The sequence below is a fragment of the Rhipicephalus microplus genome, chromosome 1 (assembly GCF_043290135.1).
Source record: "Rhipicephalus microplus isolate Deutch F79 chromosome 1, USDA_Rmic, whole genome shotgun sequence".
Taxonomy (NCBI): domain Eukaryota; kingdom Metazoa; phylum Arthropoda; class Arachnida; order Ixodida; family Ixodidae; genus Rhipicephalus; species Rhipicephalus microplus.
Window position 1 is genome coordinate 212,689,552 of NC_134700.1, and position 25,516 is coordinate 212,715,067.

The following is a 25,516-nucleotide window of genomic DNA, read 5'->3' on the forward strand; positions in this document are numbered from 1 at the left end:
AGGCGACGAACACGCTGAACTGCGAATAATAAACGGAAAGCCTACGGAAGTGCCAACTTCTGTGCGCGAAGGCCCAGATGTCATTGATCCACTTGTTTTGTAAACGTGACAGCTGACTAGCGGCGCCCTTGATGCTGTTGCACCGTGGTACAGCTGCCTCAGCAATGCGAAATTTATGCTACGTGGTGTTTTAAGAGTAGCGCGAGTCGACTGAACCAAATAAACGCCGAAAGCAGCTCGGAAGCATGGGTGAAGGTAGGTCGCTTACTGTGCAGTACGACATGGTGTCTCCAGAGCTATACACAACATTCCCACAAAATATTCGGATGCCGATAGAACGTACCTGCGTTTCTTGAATGAATATTTTCCGGGATCAGCACTTTTTAACGACTGACCGCAAGACGGATCCGTGTCCTAAAACATTGCCCGTCTGCAAATAAGTGTTGTGTATCACACTCCAATTTTTCAGCGTTTTTACTCTTGGATCGTGTGTAACAATCATGCGATAAAAGATACTCTCTCCGCGCAGGATAGGTGGACATCACCTTGCAACAGGACTCGCGTTCACAATTAGGCGTCGTTGAAGTAGCATAATACTCTGTGTCACTTTTACATTCATACTGTCTGCATGCTGGGTTGTAATTCTTTGTAGGGGGTTAACTGTCCACATAAATGTAACAAGCACTACCCACTCAAACAGCGATTGCAGCAGAAAGTGGTGCTTTTTTATGCGCCCCCCTGTTGCTTGAGTTTACCTGATAATCTATTCGTACTATTAGCCATAAGATCTAAACGATTTTCCTGCTTATTGGTATTGTTATGTAATCTTGTATTATGATCGTGCATATTATCAGTAGTAATATAGCGATTGTGTGCGTTATTACTAAAAGATTCGCGTTATGAATATTATTAAGAAGTCGTGAATTATTTCGTGATTTATTTCATGCACGAGCAGGATGTGATAATTATGTGCATCTCACGGTCAAATGTGGACAATAGAGAACTATAAACTTTGTATATATACAGAACTGAGCAGTCTTTCTAATGATACATTAGCTTAGCCTCTTCCAATTTGTGGTAACAACTGTTAATTATTAGTCTTAAGAGGAACACATTGTTATAGACATCAGACTTTGCCCTGACGGTGCCGTGAAAAAGTACGCTCCCCATCGAAGCGCGGGTCATAAATGGGTAGTGCGAAGCGAGTCGCCGCAAGCGAACGTACATAGGCTTTTCTCTTTCATTGGTCTTGAGGCGTAGTTTTCTGAAAATCAAGGACCTGGCAAGCTTCTTTCTTCAATCCAACCTCGCTTCAGAAAAGTAGAAAGCTCATTGAAACGAACTGCGGGCACAATGCAAAGCATGTTTCAGTTATTTCAGCATACTGCAACTGGCACTTTAAGTGCAGGCAAGCACCCCATGACATCGAGTTCGAGGAAAGCACTCCGAAGTTCGTTCTGTAACGCCTAAATTCTTTAAACTTGGGCATACACATGATGCCAAAGCAATGAAGTGCACACACGAAAAATCTATCTTACGATCAATGGTATGACGCACGCTTTACCCGGCAGGCATAGCCCTGGCAATTTTTGTCTTTGCAGTTGTATTCTCCATGGATATCCCTCTTCCTGTTTGTTGAATTGTTTTATTCAGCATGCTAGAATGTTTTGTTGACGGTTGTCATCCGTTTGTACATAATGCAAATGGGGATACATGCGTGTCCACTTTCTCGGTGTACAACGAAAGGCAGCTTGGGCAATCGCGGAGACCGACGGCAATAAAAACTGATTTTGGTCATGATCATTTTGCGATTTACCTGTGTGGCATATTTGTTTGCATTTCCTCGTTAAAGCCGGAACTTAAGAGTTTTCACAGCCCTCAGGCGCAATGCCGTGCAACTTCAGATTATTATCGGTGGTCGCGGCGTGTGTGATGTTTATCACGCGCATCACCTGTCTACAGCTGCACGGGGCGCATCGTGATAAAGGGCTCTGTTAAGCTTCATAATCAAACTTACCATGGTTCTCTGTCAAAGCTACCAAAAACAATAACAGAAGACCTACATTGTCACACTTTCTCATGCGATCGGCTGTAAAAAACGCAAGTAATTTGCTCACTCAACACATTCGCAACAGCCCGTATCCAGTGCTCTTATCATTCTGCTTCGGGAAAGCTGCGGAAATCAGTAAAACTGAAGTCTTTTATGTCCGTAGCAATTCACAACGCAACATTAGCTTTGACTGCAGTCATTTTTTAGTAGAGCGCGGAGCTGTTGCATCTGCTCTTGTCTTCGCCAACGTTCTGGCAAGTGAACTAGCAAGCACTTCACAGCGGTTCAGTGATGCGTCCAACTAGGGGATAGAAATTTGTAGATTTTTTTCTAAGTGTTCAATACCCAAATACACCTAATGTTTAGCCCAATCGTTGTTTCGTACACTGTAGTTGCGCAGCAAACTGTGCAAGAGAGTCTGGCTTCGCACTACCCAAAACTGTGTCGACAGGCGGCGCTCCATGTCCACAAAACTCCAGAGTCTGATGTCTATGGTGTGTTATACTCATTGAACTTCACATGACTCCGTTTCAGAATACAGATTGATGTATTTAATTAATACATTGTTGCATCAAGTATCATCTTACTTTTATTACTATGCAGCCAGTAACAACCAGGCTGCGTAGCCTTTCTTTTCCTGTAAATGTAGGAATGGATGCCTGTATCCTTTTAGTCATTATTAACCTGTGAGTGGTAATACAGAGGCTTGTGTTGATGATCTCTTGTTTATGAACCTGCATATTTGACCCATCAACTTTGCATTTATGTTTTTCTTAGCTTGTTGGCACTGAAATTGTGCGTGTGGATATCACATTGTGTTCTGACCTGTATAGGCAGGGTACTTTTTACAGAGATCAAATAAGTATGTTTAATTCTTATCTAAAATTTTGATTAAGAGAATTGACATGCTGAAGCTGGACTGGTTTTTTCCAAAGTGATGTTGTTAGAGTCAGTTTTGTTGCTTTTGAATTTTTTCCTTTTGTCCCTGCTTCAAATGGGCTGCATTGCCACGAAGCATGGGTGTCTGCTGGAGAATGCAAAGGGGGCACTTTGATTTTAAGGCTACGTAAATTTCTGTGTGTCCACTTTATAGCCTGAATGGCACCTTTAATTGGGGGTCTCGCTCGCTGGATTCCGTGCCGAACCGTTGTGCCCTCGCGATCTCCGACGACAGTGCAGCTCTGGCCGACGGGGTTGGTCCTACACCACCTCCTGATGCCGGTCCCTTATGACGACGACAGCGTAGCTCTGGCCGACTGGATTAGCCCTACGCCATCTCCTGTCGCCGACAAGAGCTCTCGCCAGTGGTGCCCCGTCCTCGGACTCCTGCAACCATGTCCATCTTTCCTGTCTTCTCCTTACTTCGGTCGCTCCCTGTCCCTGTGCCTCGCTCTCTCCTTCCTCTCTCTCTATCTCTCTACCTTTAATCCTATCCTTTTATTCTATTCTCTACCCCCATCCCTGATGAGCTACTGTTGAGGTGTCCTCCTCCTGAGAGACAGTTACGGGGCTCACTTTTTTCTTCTTTTCATTTACAATCACTCCCCCCCCCCCCCCTTTAGTTGAATTGTTTCCAAGTTTAACGTAGATACACCCCTACATTCATGACCACTAGGAGAAGGCGCCAACAGAAAGAATGCATAAATGTTATGCATTTACTTTCCTGTTTTTTTTTTTTTTCGTCGTGTGCACTAGAGTGATTTTCTTTCATTTGAAGTACAGTTGAAGTGGCAGCAAGCACCGACAAACTGGAATGAAGTGACGCAAAATTTGCCACATATTTTTTTCTATGTGACGTTCAATCAAACTTTATTTTCTGCCGCTGCAGTGCGATTCACAGTGGCTGAACAAACTGAAATGAAGTAACTTGATATTTGCCTCGGTATTTCACTTCTACGCAACATTCAGTCAAGCTTAATTTTCGGTCACTTCGATGTGATTCACAATGGCTGAACAAGGAATGCCACTATTAGATATCGTTTTGACAAGGTTGTCTTTGTTGGTGCCTTCAATGCCATGTTAAACACACCTCCCCTTGTAAGGACATTCGCACCAGAGCCTCCCTTTGTTCGACTACTGCCAGTCATTCGTAGGCTCTCCCTTGTTTGGACAACCACTACATTGTTCACTGCCTGTTTTACTGGTTCACTGATGCATGTGCAGCTTTGAACTTGTAGCTTTAGGCAGAACCTGATGTATCTGTGCAGTGGGTGTGTTGGAGTTGACCTGCCACGTGCAGAAGTATCACTGGGGCAAAAGAGGCCCGTCCAGCCTAGTGGCACAGCTGGCATTGGACGGCAACCATCTCGAGTCCGTTGATGAATCCACCTCATATGCTGAGGTGGGTACACTGCACCTTCTTTACAGAATCTTAACCCATGCACTCCATCACAAGTTTTTTTGCTTGGATTACTGTAATACTAGTTGTGACACTGTCTTCATTTAGCTAGCATGAAAATAACTAGTAATATTGCACGAATTCATCTGATTCAAGTGCTAGTGATTTAAAACATTCTCATGATGCTATTTACCATGATTTATCTCTTAATATATCTATCAACCATATCTTTTTGAACAAATGAGGGCTCTGTAAACACGCATAATTATCATGAGATGCTGCACGTATGCATTTACAATGCAAGGTCACTTTTTCACTAAAAGGAAGAGCGATTTTCCTTGTATTTGTAAATTACTCTTTCACAATACCAAAATCCCCACTCTTGTCAAGAGAAGACTCACGGTAAGCAAGAGAACATGGAAAAAGAAAATGGAGGCGGTGGCACCACCTTGAATTCTGCTCCAATCACTGCGACATCATAAATTTTGAAGGCACCTACTAGGGCCTATGTAGTTACGAATCGGCGAAATCGAAATCTACCAAGGCCAAGGGCATAGCATACCAGTTTTTAGAAAATTTGGCTGGGCGAACATCACCAAAATATGAAAAAACGATTTGAAGTTTGTAAAGTCACGGAAATTTTGGTGTGAAATTTAAAAATAAACTTTGAGCTCTCTTCTTTTAGTACTAAACCAATGGTGGTGACGAGAAGAACAACAGAGTTTTAAAAGTATAACTGATCAATCTCTACTAATTCATTGTTTTACTTTATTGTCCATTTGATACTTTGGGAAATTGTAATTTTTCTTCACACTTTAGAAAAGCCTCACATCTCTAACCATTATCATAATTTTAATGCCGCTACATCTCGCACCTTTTACAGTGATTGTTTTAGACCTTTTGCAGCCACGTTACATTGACCTGTCGACTGCACAGTTTTCACTCACCGAACAATTTTGTTCTACCGCTTAGCATTCACAGGCCGTTGCGCTGTGCTGGAATCTAATCGCCATTGCATCTTACCACTTGGCGCTGTTTTGCCATTACTGACCCTTGTGCTGTTTAACACCACATATTATTATCAATTATGATTAGTATCCGGGTCACTAAGCTTATCTAAAGCCAGAAAGAAGAAAGTTAGGCAAATCCATGTACTGGCTTCTGGTAGCGGCCAGCTTCTTCTGTCTCCGTCGAGGTCTCCTTTTGTCCCTTTATGGGTTTTATTTATGGGTTTTTCTACGCAGTTGTGGATGGGAACGCACCCTTCCTGTCCAAGCCAGGTTCGGGGCACTGACAAGACGCTAGCTTCGTACATCACAGAGCATCCAGAATGCCTTGGCAGCGGCGTTCGGGCTGTCTTTGGTGTACAGTTGCCGTTCCTTTTCAAAGTACTCTCAGTGGGTGCACCACTCTCCATACAAGCTCATCCAACCAAGGTGGGGCCCATCTCACTAATAATTTATACGTTGGAACAAATATAGGAGCATCGACCAGCCATGTGTTACTGTGAAGGCAGGTCTTTGATGCTTCCCTATTTTCATTCCATCTCTACGTGCAAAGGCACCATGCTATGCCTATTTTCTGTATTTATCAGATACCCCGCAGGGCCCAAAAGTGTTATAGCAGGGGGTAACAATGTTGAATAAAATACATCTTTGTTCTCACAGTGTACTTGTTTTTCGGTTAGCCTACTACACTGATTGAAATTCTCCTATGAAAGAATGAGTTTGCATTCATGTTTGTCTGAGCTGGATATTCCAGGATCTTAAAATTGTGATCAAGATGCTTTGAAGTGTAATGAGGTTTAAGGAGGTAATTTTTGTTATAAATTACAACCTTATTATAGTTGATAAAATATAAAAATTTTAATCTGTTTGTAGTGGCAGTCAGAGAGACATTCTCATGGTGTATTTTCTATTATTTTTTCCTCTCTCTTTCAACTTACCGCTGTTTTAACGAAAAAAGTGTAAATTTAAGGGCTCGTCTTTTTGTTAGATACAATGTTAATGAGAAATAGCGTTGCTTCTAATTAATATTTTCCCGGCCTTTAGCCGGTGAAAATAATGTCGCTAGGTGAAAATAACAGAATACAGGACGACGGTGCGACCAGAAAAAACGAGGTCTGTATTAACAGAACAAAAAAGCAGCCGCTTCGACTTCTTCTTCCCCGGAGGAACCGTGGGTGCTGTCCACACTCATCACTTCATCGTCCTCTGTCTTCTTTCCCGGCCTTTAGCCGTGACATTAGCCTCCCATTTAAGAAAGCACCGTCCCGATGCTTTATAATCAAAGCGGTTTGTACTCGTTGGAAACGCATGAGTTCATCAGAGAAATAAGGCTTCATGCGTACCACGTGCACAACTTCTGGAGCATACCTTCGACACCTTGAAGAGTGCGCAGTATCAGGAACAACCTCATAATTAATGTCACTGAGGCGTCGCAGAACTTTATAGGGACCGAAGTACCGTCTTAGTAGTTTTTCTGAGAGGCCACGGTGCCGAATAGGTGTCCATATCTAAACTTTCTCTCCTGGCTCATAGAAGACTGGTCGGTGACGAAGGTTGTACCGTCTTGAATCGTAGTCCTGCTGGCGACTAATACGTAGGCGTGCAAGTTATCGGGCTTCTTCGTTCGGCTGCGAATGCAGTTCCCCTGTCAGTTATTACCACTGATGGAGCACCATGCCTCAGCATCACATTCTCTATGAAAAATCGGGCTGCTTCACTTGCCGTGCCTTTCTCCAAAGCCTTGGTTTCGGCGTAACGAGTGAGGTAGTCGGTGGCTACTATAATCCATCTGCGACCTGCTGATGAGGTTGGAAACGGGCCCAAAAGATTTATTTCGACTTGAGCGAATGGAGTAACAGGCACGTCAATAGGATGGAGGAGGCCTGCTGGTTTGACGGGTGGAACTTTTCTGCGCTGGCAATCAAGGCACGTCCGAACATAGTGTTGAACGGTCGCCGTCAGTCTTGGCCAGTAGTATTTCTGCCTCACTCTGCACAACGTACGCGTGTAACCCAGGTGGCCGGATGTTGGTTCATCGTGGCATGCCTGTAATACTTCGCTCTTTAGAGATGTTGGGACGATGAGTAAGTAGTCGTTTCCGTGTGGCGTGAAGTTCATCTTATACAGGACGTCGTTGCGCAAGCAAAATGACGAAAGCCCTCTCGCAAACAGTCTAGGTACAGCTGAAGTGCGACCCTCTAAAAAACGTATTATGGGTTCTAGTTCGGGGTCGTCTTGTTGCAGCTGTGCGACAGTTGCTGTGTTTACAACTCCGACAAAGGCTGTATCGCCATCTTCTGCCGTCGCAGGTTCGTATGGCGCACGAGAAAGGCAATCAGCGTCTGAATGTCGCTTCCCCGATCTGTAGACCACCGTCATGTCAAATTCTTGAAGCTTCAGGCTCCAGCACGCCAACCGTCCTAAAGGGTCTCTTAAATTCGTCAGCCAGCAGAGGGAGTGATGGTCGCTGACAACATTAAAATATGGGCGGAATTTTATAACCACCCACACCACCGCAAGGCACTCTTTTTCCGTAGTGGAATAATTTTCTTTTGCACGTGAAAGAGTTCTGCTCGCGTAAGCAATTACTCGTTCAGCGCCATCCTGCCACTGCATGAGTACAGCTCCTAAGCCGACATTGCTAGCGTCGGTGTGCACTGTTGGCGGTGCGTCATCATCAAAGTGTGCGAGGACTGGTGGCTTCTGAAGGCGTTGCCGCAGCTCGTCGAATGATTTTTGCTGCTCTTCATTCCATATGAATGCGACGTCTTCTGTGGTAAGGCGGGTCAACAGCGAGGCAATGCATGAGAAGTTCTCAATGAATCGTCGGTAGTAAGCACACAGTCCTAAAAACCGTCTGACCGCCTTTTTGTCAGTTGGCGCTGGAAAATTCGTAACGGCAGCTATTTTTTCAGGGTCAGGCCGCACACCTTCACTACTGACAAGATGCCCCAGGAACAGAAGCTCTTCGAAGCCGAAATGGCATTTTTCTGGCTTAAGTGTTAGTCCGGCAGAACGGATAGCTTGAAATACTGAGTGCAGTCGCCTGACGTGTTCGTCGATTGTGGCAGAAAATACGATGACGTCATCTAAATACACTAAGCACGTCTGCCACTTGAGGCCTGATAGTACGGTGTCCATTAGCCGCTGAAATGTTGCCGATGCTGAGCACAAGCCAAATGGAAGTACCTTAAATTCAAAAAGGCTATCAGGTGTCACGAAAGCTGTTTTCTCCCGGTCTCTTTCATCGACTTCTATCTGCCAATACCCACTCCTTAGATCAATCGACGAGAAATAACGCGCGTGACGTAGTCGATCGAGTGAATCGTAGATACGTGGAAGTGGGTAGACGTCTTTTTTTGTCACCTGATTCAGCTTGCGGTAATCCACGCAGAAACGTAAAGTGCCGTCTTTTTTCTTCACTAATACAACCGGCGAAGCCCAAGGGCTTTTTGATGGCTGAATAACGTCGTCTTCAAGCATCTGTCGCACCTGCTTTTCGATGGCTTCACGTTCTCGCGGAGCTACCCGGTACGGGTTTTGCCTGATGGGTCTGGTCATGTCGTCCGTTATAATTCAATGTTTCGTCAGCGGCGTTTGACGAACCCTGGAAATCGAAGAGAAACAATCTTCAAACTTGTTAATAAGCTGCATGATACTTTGCTTCTGCGCCGGCAGCAAACTTGGGCCAATATCAACAGATAGAGGTGCGGGGGTCAGATCAGTTGAATTATCTTTTTCAAGAGTTAGGCAGTCTGACAACTCGGCGAGCTCTTTCACATACGCGACTGCCATGTCCCTCGTTAGATGTTGGCGTTCAGAGCTGAAGTTCGTAACAAGGACGTGCGTGTGTCCGCATTTTATGCTTAGGACGCCTCTTGTGATAGATAAACCATGGCTGAATAGCAGTGTTGGAATTTGCTCAGCGATGTTTTCAGAATCGCTCGACGTGTCACATGTCACAGGCACGAGTGCACTCGACCGTGGTAGGATGGTCACGTCGTCTTCGAAGACGGGCAAAGGCTGACGTCGCTGGTCTGTACAGGGCACATCCGAAACTTGATCTGGGGCCGTCCAAAACATAACCGATCTTTCAGGAATGTTGATAATTGCACCGTATTCACGCAAGAAGTCCATGCGCAAGATCAGGTCTTTGCAGCACTCCGGTAAAATTACGAAAGTAGCGACGAAATCTGAACTGCCGATATTAATTCGAGCTGTACATTTGCCCGTCGGCGTCACCAATTGACCCCCTGCGGTTCTTATGTTTGGGCCTGTCCATATTGTTCTTACTTTCTTTAGGCAGTCGGCGAGTTTACGGCTGATAATAGAGAAGTCCGCACCAGTATCTACCAGTGCTGTTATTGGGCGTCCGTCTATACAAATGTCTAGATTAGCGCTTACGATTTCCGTTGATGTCGGTGACGTCGTATCGTCCTTGGTATCGTGCGTCGTACGATCCGTGGTATCATTCGTCGTATCACATCGTAGAGAAGATGTTGGGGGTGTGATAGCATCTCTCGACGGGCGCCAACCTTCCCCCCAAAGATCGCAGCTGTTAGTTTACCCGACGAGGGCTAGGAGATCTCCCCCGGACCACCTCGGAGTAACTGCGCTGCGGCGGCGAGTTCGGTGCAGGTGAAGGAGAGCGGGGTCGACGATACGGCACTTCGGGTTGCTGTGCTTGCGGGCCTGTACTGCTGTCACGGCGGTTATCGAAATAGGCACGAGGGGAGGTTTGTAGAAAATTATGATGCCTACAATCACGGTACGGGCAATTGCGGAAAATAAGGCTGGTGTCTCTGCAATGAAAGCAAAGTGGTCGACGGGCGACGGTGCGCCACAAGTTCGTCTAACGGATGAATGGTCGACTGGTGGGCATACCTTGCGACCAAGATGCAGATGTCGGCGGAGTGTACATCGGCGCCGTTTGCATAGGCACGTTGGACTGTGGATACGGCTGCGGCGGATTGGGAGCTGGGGCCCACTGCTCGTTGTAAGGCCCTTGGCTCACGTCACGATAAGCCAGTGGTGATGAGTTGTACGACACTGGAGTGGGTCGACGGACAGCTGATGCGTAGCTTACAGACCGCTGGTCTGAGAGCGATTCGGGCAACGAAAATGCCTGGCGGAGTTCTTGCCGCACAACTTCTGCAACGCAAGCCATGGTATTTTCTTGCGGAGTCACAAGGAGGTTTCGGATCTCCTCCCGAACGACCTCACGAATGAGTTCGCGCAGAGAACACTCACTACCGGCACTCAAAGCAGAGAGGCTGGGAGATGTTTTGTTTGGTTGGTCATGGTATCGGCGCCGTTGCTGCAGTGCTCGCTCGATTGTCGTAGCCTCTTTGACAAATTCCGCTACGCTTGTTGGTGGGTTGCGTAGGAGACCGGAAAACAGCTCTTCCTTGACGCCCCTCATCAAATGTCGGGAGTTTTTTACCTTCAGGCATCTCGGGGTCGGCCTGCTGAAATAGGCGGGCCATGTCTTCCGCAAACATGGCGACGTTCTCGTTTGGTTTCTGTATGCGTGCCTCGATGAGCTGCAGAGCAGAGTCACGGCGGTCGGTGTTTGCGAATGTCCCGAGAATTCGCTGCCGAAATTCCTCCCACGAAGACAGCGTTGACTCGTGGTTCTCGTACCATGTACGAGCGCTGTCTGCCAAAGCAAAGTAGACGCGCGATAGCTTTTGTTCAGTGGACCAGCGGTTGGCTTTGGCGACTCGCTCATACTGGGCTAACCAGTCCTCGACGTCTTCATAAACCTCGCCGTGGAAGGTCTCAGGAATTAGAGGCTGATCAACAGTAAGCTGTGAAGGCCCTCTGGTAGCCATTTCTCCCGGTACCGTGTGTTGCTGGAGAAGTTCGAGCGGGGTCGCCTCGGGACTAAGACCTCGCTGTCGGCGACTGTAGCGGTATCCACTGCAGGAACGGATTGCGGTGGTGGACTCGATGTGCTAGGGCGCGCAGGTGTCCCAAGCATCAGTTGGAGAACTCCAGCACCTCCACCAATGTCGCTAGGTGAAAGTAACAGAATACAGGACGGCGGTGCGACCAGAAAAAACGAGGTCTGTATTAACAGAACAAAAGAGCAGCCGCTTCGACTTCTTCTTCCTCGGAGGAACCGTGGGTGCTGTCCACGCTCATCACTTCATCGTCTTCTGTCTTCTTTCCCGGCCTTCAGCCGTGACAATATGTTGCTGTTTTTGTGGTATAAGTGCATATTTATTTTCTTCACCCAGAAAATTATGATTTGTGGTTCAGACCATATGTGGAAGGTGATATATGCGATAAACTGTGTTTGCGCCACCACATTTTGAGCCACACCTACACACCTTTGCATGCGTGTCATGCCATCACAGGTGATGGCCAAAAAGCTGCACGAGGCACGTTCAGACCTGTATCCAGACTCTAACCACAAGCCTGAGATTGCTATTGCCCTCACAGACTTTGAAGCCTTCTGCAGCTTCCGCCCTCTACAAGAAATCACGAATCTTCTGAAAGGTAATTGCGTTAGTCTCAATTGCTTTATCAGCTGTCTGCTTGAAGCGTTTCTTATTATGTTGTCTTGCCTCCTCATCATGTGTTATAGTCATCTCGGATGCACCATATGCCTGATAAGTGAATAGGTGTAATAAAGACATGTGATAATGTAGCCTATTGTGCTATATATCAGCACTTACCTGTGCAGTAAGGGCTTCAATTTGTGCTGACTAGCGCGGGAATCGGCAAAATTTCCTCTCAGGGTGTGCAAACCTGTGTTGCATTGCTGCTGGGGGAGGGTGTAGCTTAAGTTGCGGGGGGGGGGGGGGGGGGGGCAAGTGAAAACAAGCACAGATAGGCTAAAAATTTTCTCGTTAAAAATTAGCCAATGTGTAGTGAAAAAATATTTATCTTGAATATCCACAAGAATCTTGACCACAGTATAATGAAACTTTCTGACCATGTTGTAGGGGCCATGGCACTCAATATTCAATCATAATCTGTGTAATGTGGGTTTAATCCTCGTGTGTCCACGAAGAAGCTGGCAAATTTTGAGCACATTTGGTAGTGCACTTAATTTATAATTGAATATTTTTTAGGCCATAACGGTGTGAAACGTCTAGGTACTCACCTCCCGTATCTTCTGGTGTGAAATTTAAGAAATAAAAACTTGGGTAAAAGAAGTTACTTATTTAAAGACGATGCATAATGCAGTGAAACAATGCGCACATGAATAAACCATGAAACACCTTGATGGGCAGGTGCCACCCTAGTGGCTAAGGTACTCAGCTGCTGAATCGCAGGTTGTGGGATGCATTTTCGATGAAGGCGAAAATGCTGTAGGCCCGTGTGCTCACATTTGGGTGCACGTTAAAGAACCCCAGTTGGTCGAAATTTCTGGAGCCCTCTTTTATGGAGTCTCTCAATATCATATGGTGGTTTTGGGACGTTAAACCTTACAAATCAATCAATCAAGTTTGATGAGCAGTGCCCGACCAAGAGCCACTGTGGTCGTGTTGTGTTGTTGTTAGCGGCTCGACAACGAACCACAAAGGGTTAAAGGAGTTGTGCAATTAAGTTTTTAGGCTATCATAAACCTTCTGTGGTTTTCCTCTGTATGCAAGAACACTCCACAGTTATGGTAGGACACAGAAAACACTTGGAACATATTTTAATTCACTTCTAAAGTGTACTCAAATGCTCATCTTCCTGATCAAGACCCATCGCGAGCATGTCGAACACTGACGTAGCTCTATAGAAAAGGCAGCAAAAGTTGTAGTGATGTCACACCTGATCTGTAGTGAGGTAAGTGACCTCTGGACCTCCGCCAAGTACGTATCGGCAAAGCATCGTGGCTGCTAGAGCGCTGTGCTTGTTTTGCAGGTGCTTGTGTGTTGCGTGTTTCCAACAACAGACAATACTCAGCACGATGCACGTTGAAGCTTTGTGTGGTCAGCTACACATCTACACACTAAGCCATATACACACCGACGTCATTGTCGAACTCGGTGCCCAGAAACCAAAACAGAAAATCGTGCACATAAATAAGGCAATATCAAATTATTTACTGAGAACAAATTAATCTTCGTGCATGTATCATGCTTCTTGAAGTTATAAGAAGGGCTTGCAGCTAAGAATGTGCAAGCACAAGTATGGTGGCACCCCCCCCCCCTTTTATTTGTGGCTTCTCTCCCCTTTTCTCGCATTCCAAGAAATCCCTTATCACTTCCACCTTACTTGCAAATGCTTGATTGGTCTATTAGAATGATCTATTGTGTTGCTTGAAAATGGTCTATTACACACTGTGCTCTGCACTATTATGTTTGGCTCACTTATTCTTGGGAGTATTTACTACCAATATTCTGAGTTTTCTGATCATGCTAAGAAAGTCTTGCAGGGCTCTTTCAAGTTTTTTTTGCCGGGTGAAATGTGCAATTTGCAAAAAGAAATTTATTTGCGCAGTGCTGTGGTTTTTTAGTTGTCGTCTGTATGTGTGAAAAGCGCAGGGTTGCCAGAGCTGCGGGAAGTGCTTGGGCCTCTGGCAGAGCAATCGTTGTCATCCAAGGCCGAGCTGCACACCTGGTTCAAGGCTGTCATCACTGCCCCAGCCAAAGTGTTTCTTCCTCAACTGAATAAACTGACTGAAAGATTAGAAAAGAATGGTGGGGACAGCTGTTTGAATGCGCATAAATCTTGCAAAGTGCATGCTGGGTGCTGTACTGCACCACAAGCCATTTCATTTTTCCTTATCACTTTCTTCACCAAATTACCAAGGTATGTCGATGATTACAGCAGTGTATCTGAGAGGAAGAATGTAAAATGAGGTGACTTATTGTGAAATGTAACCCGATGTTGTATGCCAATGGAGCATCAAACAATTGGAGGCCAAATGCAAGTGATGAAGGGCACGAGCTGATTACTGATTGACATTTTATTTATTTATTTGAATATACTGTAGCCCTATTTATACTGCAGCCCTATTTATTTGAATATACTGCAGCAGGGCTATAGCAGGAGTGCATGAGTTATACAAAACTAATACAGACAGAGCAACAACAATAAAATAACAATAAAACTGAAAGACATTACAGCAATACGCATCTTAGGGCTCATGCATTGCAAGGATGTATTTAACTCCACAAGATTTCTTAGCAGGCTAGTTTACTTACATTTATTATGGCAAAGTAGCACATATGACAGGACGAGTGAAATTGACGAAAAAAAAAAGTTAAGAAAGTACATTGTCTTGTGTCTTGTATTGTCAAGTATTTCACCGATTCTGTAATCTGTGTTGTTTCACCGTAATGACGTTTTGGCAGAAGCTGTCAGCCTGAAGATGTAGTTTGCCACTTGCTTTAAATGGCGGCGGCACACGCTTTGTTATGCACTAATTTGTGGCACTATGCTTGCTTAGAAAGATTGTCTCTTGTGATTATGTTCTAGAGGGTCTGAAAGACACCTAGTGCACTTAATTGCGGTGTTTTTGCTGTGATAGACTTCTTTTCGCGAAGGAAATCATTCGTCCAACTGCCTGATTATTCTGTCTCATCTTCCACTGTGGATCAACAATTTAGCTAAAACTTTAAGACAGAAGCTTACATAGCACTAGGATCTCTTTACAATAACTTTTTTACAATAAATGAAGGCCCATACTCTTTCCACCTGACAATAAAAAGCTTGCAAGGGGGAATGTGTTCTAAGTTACTTATGATGGAACTTTTTTTTAAGAAACTTATCAAAGTGTCTTGTTGTCACATCTTTTGCTTCTTTAGTACTTATCACAGTGTTTTGTTGTCACTTCTTTTGCTTCTGTCGTACTTATCACAGTGGAAGCAGTGGGAATACCTCAAGAGCTTGCCAGTGTGTTCCTGAGGGTGCACAAGAGTTACCCGAATGATATTGGCTGCTTTGTCATCTTCTTCCTCAACTACGTAAAGCTGAAGCCTGGAGAGGCCCTCTTTTTAGCTGCAGATGAACCGCACGCTTATATATATGGTGGTGAGTTGCTTACTGCTTGACATTACTGTTCCTGATGCATATACAGTCGATCCCAAATATGTCAAGCTCAAATATATCGATTGGCTATATTGAGCAGTTGAAAAATCCCCTTGAATTTCCCACTATGACAAAAGAACATTGTGGCGAGCTCTGCAAAAGTAGCATCTATGAGACGAAGAATTGTGTAAAAGTCCTGAAATAATCGAAATAAAAAGTAACAAGTAACATGACACCTCACGTTACCAAAAAATGTGCGTGTAATGTGTAAGCATGTTACACATTAAGTCCCAAAATGGTAACGAGTATGTCATGAAGTTATCAAAAAAAAGTGATGCATTACCGTCAACACTGTATAACCCACATAAGACATTGTACTACAAGTTGAAAGTTGAAATCGCGATGAAAATGATACGCGAATTTCGGTGCCAATGTTGGCTTCACAGTAACACAAGGTACGTCATTTCACAGCGATGCACATGGATAGTTTTTTTTACTATCTTTTTTTTCTCTGTGATTTGTGTTGGGCGTGCAGGTTATACGCGAGAAAGTATAGCATGTGCTGGAGTACAATGTCTCACATAGGTATATTTTTACTATTGTGCTTTGTGTCCTCTTGTGGTTTGTGAGCTGCTATTGGTCAGATTGCTTTGCCTCAGGAAGCCAAAAAGCCTAAATTAAACATTTATATATATTTTTTTGAAGACGTAGTGGGTGAACCAAAGAGTCAATATTTGTTTGAAATAGCTATCATTCCAACTTGTCTGAGTAGATTATTGCAATCTGAGTCTAGCAGGATTCAAGAGTAAGTTCAGAGATCAAATCAACTGTAATTAAACAAGGCCAGAAGCAAATCACATATTGAACGCATTTTTATAAACAAACGGCTGTTATATCACGAATATACTGCATAACGCTTTTCATATCCTAGTGTCTAGTTGATGCCATTTCACTGCAAGTTACAGAGCAGTGTATTAAAAGCACAAATGTGGCATTAGAAGTAAATAATAAGCAGTTGATTTACTTGCACAGTAATCACTAATGAACGTAAATTAGTGACAGCTGTCTAGCCGGAAAATTGTGGCCCCCCAAGTCGCAAAACTTGCTGTGCTCTGCAACCTGTGCCGAGGTGCACTTTATCAAACATTGTGTCCATCGTAAGCTTGATTTTTGCAATTAGAGCAATTTAAAAGCTACTCAACAAATGTTTGCATTTAATAACAATGACAAGTCACTCGAGACTGAATCAAGTAGGTAAATACATACTCAAAGCTTAATTTCAAAGTTTTGAATATTGGCACACACATAGTCGGATTTTATTTTATGAGGTACTTGTGCACTACCACCATACCTTCAGGATTTTTCTCTGAAGTTAGAGAAGTACTAATATGTTGCTCAGCCACACATTAGGCCACCTTCTATGGCTGCAGCTATGGGAATGTCACAAAGGTATGCACGCCCTGGAAAGTGCATAGCTATAGCATAAGTTAGAGTCGCGTATTATTGAGCGTGCCTTGCTTCTCGCTGACATGTGCAGACTGCGTGGAGTGCATGGCGTGCTCGGACAACGTGGTTCGAGCGGGGCTCACACCGAAGCACAAGGACGTGGAGACCCTGTGTGCCATGCTGAGTTACAACTCTGTGCCATTGAGCCAAGTTCGCTTCCCTGCCGTGTCCACGAACCTCCAGACCTGCTGCTATTCGCCTCCCATCTCTGATTTTGCTGTCAACATGATCAAGGCAAGAACTGCAGTCGTACTCGTATGCACTACATACCCAAATTTTCTGGTGTTGCCATTGCATTGAGGCTTATGAAGTCTTCTGGTCACATGGGTAATCATCAGAGGTATAAGCTTCACATATAGACATTCAGCCTGCAGCAGTATTATGTGTACGAGACATATGTGCAGTTCCGGCAGTCACCAAATTTTTAAAAGCTTACTTTCAAGGAAGTTGTAGATACCACCTTGACCTTCCCATGTTGATTCCCTAGAGGTCATGAATTTTGATGGTGTCTAGCGGTGCCTACGTACAGTAGACTCACCTGAGGACTTAAAGAGACCAGGAAAATTCGTTTTATTTAACAGGAGTCCTGTTTACTAAGAAATCTGCAGAGGTGCCGAATACAAGTACAAAACTAATTATACGGAGAGGCAATCGTTCCATTCAAGCAGCAGGCCCATTTAACAGAATTTCATTTACTGAGAGTCTACTGTAGTTCCTAATAAGTAAAAACGAAGTGCATTGTTCTTTGAGGGGGCCAGAGACCTCACATACAAAGGTTCAATAAATTTCATTGAGACAGTGTTGCTGAAATACGATAAAAACAGTTATATCATGCACAGACATTTCGGTGCAAATTAAAAAAAATTGACATAAGCATAATTTTTTCGTCTATTATTACTCTTGCCCCGCCGTGGTGGTCTAGTTGCTAAGGTACTCGGCTGCTGGCCCGCGCAGGTCACACGATCAAATCCCGGCTGCGGCGACTGCATTTCCGATGAAGGTGGAAATGTTGTAGGCCCGTGTGCTCAGATTTGGGTGCACATTAAAGAACCCCAGGTGGTCTAAATTTCCGGAGCCCTCCGCTACGGCGTCTCTCATAATCATATGGTGGTTTTGGGACGTTAAACCCCACAAATCAAAGTGTTATTACTCTTGTGGTGGCAAAATTGTTAGCATTATCATTTTCAATATACGATTTATCAATATGTACTGATTCATTAGTCCACTTTAGTGTCCCTCTAGCTAGTTCTGAAATGGTAGAGTCACGTTCCGTGACGTTACGGTAAATTAGTGCAAAAACTTGACGAGTGGCTTTGTGTTTTGTGTCTCTTGTGGCTTGATAACTCCTGATAAGAGAGCCCTTTGTTACTGTATACCAAAGTAATTTCACTAATTCGTCAATACAGCTCGATTAATACTTCTCTTTAGCGTTTCTTTATCCCCAGTAAAGTCCACATTATTTCTTCCTGCCCTAGTTTCTACTCAGCGACACTAGTTAATGCAAAGATTAGAAAACTTCAAAAAGCAGGGCAGTCTCATTTCCATTGCTGCAAAGTGAGGCACAAGGTTATCAAGTTTTGACACACCTGCTGCGTGTATATTACAGATTATGCCCAACACCAACTTCCTTCTGAAGGGCATTGGTTCTGCGAGCATTCTGTTGGTGATCCAAGGCGAGGGCAAGATCGGAAGCCTGAAGTTGCACAAGGGCAGCATCTTTTTTCTGGCTGCAGAAAAAGCCCACACCATCGTCACTACCAGTAGCATGTTCCTCTACCAGGCATTCTGCCCCGTCTGAACTCTTGGGACGCATCATGATGCAGTGGGCCGTATTCAGCTGCCATCCAGTGGGAGGCCACATTCTTTGTTCTCAACAGCTGTCTAAAATGCAGCTTAAGGTGTTTTTTCCAGGAAATATACAAGGTTCTCAAAATGGTGCCCTGAAATGCATAGCTGACAACTGATGAATATTCTACGTCATCTCGCTGGAGCCTAATACCTGCTAAACCAGTGCTGTTAAAGCTGCGGTAGGCTTGCAGCATTTTTGTCTTCATAGTGAAGATGTTCTGGCCATGTGTAGCACATTGCCAGGGTGTGACGTAAGAAAAAAAGGGTGTGTGTTATAAGGGTGTGTGTCATAAGAAAAAAAGGACAGTACAGTTATAACTAGTGACACTAAAAATGAAAATCTACAATCTACACCTGCTATTCGAACCCGGGTTGATTGAGTGGGAAGCAGGCACTGCGCCATTGCAAGATTTTGGTGGAGCTGTGCACAACTTGTAAACGATAGCAGACAACCGATTGCAGTGCCATAAGCAGATTAAGCCTGTTTAGGCTTCACTTCTCGAAGCTCGTTCGAAGCACTCCCCCTGTTCTATTACACTTTAGACATGGCACAGTACACAGGCCTTTAGCGTCTCGCCTCCATCAATATGCGACCACCACGGCCGAGATCGAACCCGCGACCTCTTCGGGTCAGCAGCTGAGCATCGCACCTGCTAAACAACCATAGTGGTGAAACAGTCGGTGCTCTTTTCTTTGCAGCACAGTCGATGGCAATGCACACAAGTCCTGATTAGGCTATCGCATTCTACTGTACTAGAAGGCCAGACTCTGGTGTCCTCCCTCCAAGTTTTTATTGCTTGCCTAGGATCTAATCTTCTGTAGCTCCCGGTGCATCAATTTAATCCAAAATGAACAGCAGATGAGGTGCACATTAGCTCAACACTCGCAAGACTGTGGGCCGAGTGAATTAAAGATTCGCTCATGCCACACAACAACACCAGTTTTTTTTTTTTTTTTCTATCTTAAAACAACACTGACTTCTGTACAACTTGCGAGTTTCACTATTGTTTAGCCGAAGATGGAGGTTTTTCTTATTTCTTTTTGATACCGAGGTTACAAAATTTATTCAACATCACCACCCGGGCTAAATATTGTGAGTGCATATGCATTGCACTCATATGCGATATTTTAACTCGTTACAGAATAGAGTTTAGTCTTTACAATTAATGCTTTCAAAATATTTTTTAGGTACTATGTTGTACGTATACTAGCTACTTTTGGCATTTAAACCTATTGACTTGTCAACTATATTTCTCAAGCTTAATCATTTTTATATTTACTCACAACTTTTATGATGGGTACATGCTCACTGCCAAAGAACCACTCAGAGGGAGCGTTATAAAAAGGGAGCTCTATTTAAATATGTAATGTTGTCATTACATTATTAGTACTTACAACCTTTTTTCAAGTCGTAACAAGCAACATAGTTCTAATATTCTTCCAATGCCCCAATTAAATGTTTTTTTCTTAAGCTCGGATTTATATGACACATGCAAGCAGCTATGCAACAATAGAATAGCAAACGTGTGCAAGTTTCACTCCTGCATAATACTGTTATCCTGAATTCCGACCAAAAATGGCAGATTTCTTTTATTGTGGACACGTTTTGCCAATATGTTTCAATTCCAGTGATTAAACTGCAATTTAGCAGAATGGGCTGTTGGGCTTGTTGTCTATCTACAAACACTGAAAGAGTATAGCACAAAACCTGGCTAACACAGTGCTAGACCATTGTCTGCCTTCATTTATGTGTTAGTCAAATCTTGTGCTTATTACTCTCATGGATAATGATCAATGGCATCGTTGTCTATTAATTCTCATTAATATTGTATCTAACAAAGAAATACAAGTAATTTAATAAAACTGAAATTCAATGTGTTTATATGGTGATGCATGCCGTGCTGTCCAGTTGTAATAAGGAGTGTGCAATAAAGTGAAATGTTTATCTCAAGACTCCTTCTGTACACGTCCGACAGCTGCTCTCTATTTCCACGCTTCTTGGACAAAAAGAATGGAGGCATGGTATCTCACGTTCATGGAACCTTGCAGAGCAACAGCACACATCAATGGATGCAGTCTCTTCCAGAAATATTCTTTTCTTTTGCAATGTAGCCGATTATGCGAGCTCTACGGCTGCTTTAATGCAGCAGTGAAAACTGAAATGCAATGGCGTGTATGACATTAAGTGTTAAAGAGCTGGCAGAGCCAAATTTCTTACCCTTAAATGCATTTGCCAACAAATAATTAAATGAATGTTAACTTGTGCATTTATGAAGTCGATATTCCACAATTTCGTTATTTTACCAGCTTCGCGTTGGAGGTGAAATGGGAGTTTGTATGGCTCCAACAGTGAAAGCTTACGATACGGTGCCGTGTTGGAACTGTCTCGATAAACAGCCATCAAACAAGCAAGACATGATGCTGGGATTCTTGATTCATAGTTTCAAAAAGGTTATCGCAACGAGAATAGGAACACTCACAGGCCTGTGTGTTCCTATTTTTATCCCGTGTTTGTGTTATTTTGGTCCTGAATTTATTGCACAGTTTAAACCTTTTGAAATCGTCAAACAAACTGTAGCGCTTCTTAAAGGTGTGAGAACTAGTCTACGCAGCTTCAATGCCTGGTGCACCAGCTGTGCCGATTGGCAGACATCTGTGAAGGATCATGTCGGCAGCTGATACGCGGTAATCAAGCAGTCCTTTGCATTAACGTACAATTCGCGAGTCTCAAAACTGCATTAAGTGTCCTGAAGACAGGTAGGGCTGTTTTTCAGCAAAATTCAAAGGAAGTGTACTCTTGTTCATGACCAAACAGTTCATTTGTAACATTTCATAGCTTTCTGTTGCTTGACCATTGATTTGAATTATGCCTGGTGTAAATGCCCATTTTTGGATTGATTATACTAACATCATTAGACAAAATTGTACTTTTATATGCACTAGTAAGGCATCTCTATTTGTAGTTTAATTTCATAGAAGTGGGCTTACCCAAGTATTTTTCTTTTGGGCATTAATGCAACTATTTCACAGACTTCAATAAGCTAGGGACAGCTCTAGCCTTCAGCTCTATCACTCACTGCTTCTCAGCAACACTCCTCAATAATCCCTTAGATAAGAATTTATAACCAGGATGTAATCGAGCTACTTATTGTTGATACAAAGAGTGTTTTTGAAGACATATGCAGGTAGATAAGTTTCTTCGGCAGCTATTTTTCATGCAAACAGCTAAAAAATTATTTTGGACTATTAGTAAATACTCTCAGATGGTGCTGCTTGACATTTGAGACAAATTCCATTTACAACAGTGGGGATCGGTGTTAGATGCTCTGTACATTACAAGACAAAAAGCTGTTTCCGAGGGCGACAACTAAGCATAAAAAGCTAGCTCAAACAACACTGTATCATTAAAAGGCCTGGTATTATCAATATTGTAACGGGGAGTAATTAATAAGTGAACGCCGGGTGGACTAACACTGCACACAGTATGCAAGGATGCAGGACAAGGGGGCAGTTCAGACACAGCCCCACAACAACATCGTCGTCTTCATTCCTTTTGCATCATTTCTGCACCCATTGTGCATGTGTCTCGTCTGAAGCCCATTCACAGTGACCCGTCCGTGTAATAACAGCAGGCACCGGGACGGTGCTTTTCCGCCCTGGGTAATGTCACGGGTATAGAAAGGTACCTCAGGCATGGGTGCAGAAATGACGCAGAAGGAATGAAGACCAAGATGTTGTTGGGAGGCTGTGTCTGAACTGCCCTCTTGTCTGCATCCTTGCATACTGCGTTAAGTGTTAGCCCACATGGCATTCACTTGTTAAATACTCCCCGTAACAATTTAATTGGCAGGTTTTTACATCCCAAAACTACAATACAGCTACAAGGAGTGCCGTAATGGAGGATTGCGGAAATTTTGACAACCTGGATTTCTTCAATGTGCACCTATATCTAAGTACATGGACATCAAGCATTTTCGCCTCCATTGAAAATGTCAGTGCCACGGTCAGCTGCTATTTATAATGAAGTGTAAAGATCATCAAAGGTCATTCAGAACACTTAATTTTTCTCATATTTGTGTCCTAGCTGTGTTTCACAATGTGAATTTTTTTATTCATTGCAGCATGCAGCATCTCACCGAGTCACTCAGAGTTTGCGTTGCCGTTTCAATTACTTAAAGATTTCAAATTATAATAGGGTAAACATCTTACATTGAAGGATTGAAGGTTGATTTCAATTTACTTCACTTTAGCAATGCATTGAGGTATGAAGGGGCTGTGATGAAAATGGGCGACAAACTGTGTTCGTTTCATTCACTTACAGTTGAACCCCTTATAAGAGACACTGTTATAAGAGGCAAATGGGTATAAGAGACACCAGTGAGCATGCAGTAAAATACGGGTTAATGAGAAAATGCATTCATATTACCCTGCTTATAAGAGAGAGCTCATATAAAAGACAAGAATGGCTGCCTAGAGCATGCCTCTTATAAAAGGGTTCAACTGTATATGACATGTCACTTCAGCAGAGGCACCGACTGAGCCACAGATAGAGAAACAATATTTTCCGTTTGCTTATGAGAAAATGCTACGAATAATGCAAGCCACCAAATGAGCTTTGGTGTTCGAAAGCACACACAACACATGTGCAACGAGAGCCAATTGCTCTGCAAAGCCTTTGTGGCCACATTTATTTGCAAAAAAAAAAGTCGTACAGAATCCAAAACCATCATAAGTAGCTGTGCACCATATGCAGTCATTCTTGTCCATGTGCAAAGCCGCATCTTTTCTTGGTAAAACGAGTGTCTGCTTCTCGGACGTACTTGGTACACCCGAGTAGCCAGGATAGAGAAAGGTAAATGCAGAAAATTTAAATAAATATTATGCTTGACAAACAAAGTACAAAAGAAAAGGGCGAAAGCAGACTTCAGCACACTTCACTAACTACGTGCTGTGAAGAAATGTTTAAACCACGTAGCAAACAGCACCATTGAAGAATCTACACTGCATTGACTGAAACAATAATCTGCTACAGCACAATTTTACTGCACAAAACTCGCAATTCCCATGTGTGCTTCTTAAATGAGTGTTCCTAGCAGTCTACCAGGTATCAAGAATGATAGAAAACGCTCATTCCGTGCACTTGCCCTTTGGAACCCTAGGTTTGCAATTGCATTTAAAGAGTAAAATTCGTTTAGGTGAGTTCTGTTTGATAAACGTTGTTTTATCAAACAGCTTCTACCTCAACAAATAACTTCACAGTTGCAGCATTAGTTTTACTGCATTACTGCAGGGGCTTTTCAAGTGAGTGGCCCCATGCAGCATTATTGCCAGACTCGAACGGTATTTTTCGGCGAATACTTTTGGAGGGATGTTTGGTTTTTGCACGCGAATTCAAGAGCTTAATCATGCAGCAACCGAAACAAAGTCAGCTGTCTGAATGAACAAGCTGTGTGCAACCTTGCAAATGTGATGGTCCCCAAAAAAAGTGCTCACCTAAGAATACTGCCCTGCTTAGAGCAAGAAAGTCATACAGACGTCTCGAGCTATGTGCAAATAAAATATCATAGTTGCATTGTACCAACAGCACAAAATACTCGCATTACTAGCCGACAATACCACTCGCTAGACGGCAGCACTCAATGAATAAAAGCGAAGTCTATGAGAACGTTAAGTCACTTGTGTTCTTGCCACCCAGGCTAAACCAGTTAAGAAGTAATGTCCAAGTTGAAATTGTTCTAACAAGCACAATCCTTTAAATAAAGAAGTCTGCTAACTTGCAAATAGTAGTTCCATGGTGCCCCATTCTACAAATTTTTACGTACATATAAATCACAAGTGCCATAAAAAGTGCAGGCTCCATCTGCATTTATTTTTGAACAAGCACAGGCATCAAATGAGAAGGGAAAAAATTCTCATGAGAAAGACAACTGCACATAGCAGCAAGATCATCACACGTTGATTGTTGGCCACGTTCCTACCCTTCCATACCGCATTTATAAACATGCAAAATCTTTCAAACTTTGATAAAAATCTCAGACTAGAAAAGATTCCCATTACTAGGCAGAGCCATCTCTCGCATCACACAGAAGAGACATTGGACATGAAGATGCTGCAGCAATTCAAAGTAGAAACCGCACCATATAACCTCAAGCAGGAAGTGGATAGAACTTATTGCGGGGAATGTACACTAAGTGGTGAAAGTTTGCAGACCATGCAAGTGACTATCACTGGTTGCATGTTTGCCAGGCTTCTTATGGAAGAATCCTTTGCATTTGCTGACACAGTAAAGTGAGGAACGTTGCCAGCGGCTAAATGGGCACTGCAAGGCTTTTTAAACACAAAAAGGGTACCTCTGCACTCTGCAGCCACCGCTGGCAAGAACGAGTCAGCCAAGTACTTTATTCTGCTGTGTTAAACACGCACTCTCCAATTAAAGACTGCCTAGTCTCTCATTAGTTTCAGAGAGCCCTCCATGGTAAATTATAATGTTAAAGGACAAAAGCTAATGGATTCCAGCTGTTGTGGTGATCACAGTGAACAGTTCCCTCCCAAGCAAAAGCTAGCACAAGAATGCAACACCTGCACAAGCTTTCCAATACGTCCTGCTTGCCCTCTTGCCACCAATTGGTAATCAGAAATGTGCCTTCAAGGTAATCAGAAATGCGCCTTACACCGAAATATGCAGCAGTGAGTAGGGCATTGCCATCAGCATCACACCAGTTGTATTTAGGAGGAATAGTGCAAGAGAGCACAGCACTTTATCTTCATTATCATGATGTTCTTGTCAAA

The 25,516-nt window shown here is 43.5% G+C and overlaps 1 protein-coding gene across 1 annotated transcript; it reads left to right on the top strand.

The window, feature by feature from the left end:
- The first annotated feature begins 114 nt into the window (after positions 1–114).
- Mpi (mannose phosphate isomerase) lies at positions 115–19,006 on the top strand. The gene is made up of 8 exons (XM_075891255.1): positions 115–255; positions 4,258–4,391; positions 5,633–5,824; positions 11,758–11,899; positions 13,885–14,040; positions 15,206–15,376; positions 16,911–17,113; positions 18,486–19,006. The coding sequence occupies exons 1-8, from the start codon at positions 246–248 to the stop codon at positions 18,675–18,677; spliced, it is 1,200 nt and encodes a 399-aa protein (XP_075747370.1). The 5' UTR covers positions 115–245; the 3' UTR covers positions 18,678–19,006.
- Positions 19,007–25,516: the final 6,510 nt, after the last annotated feature.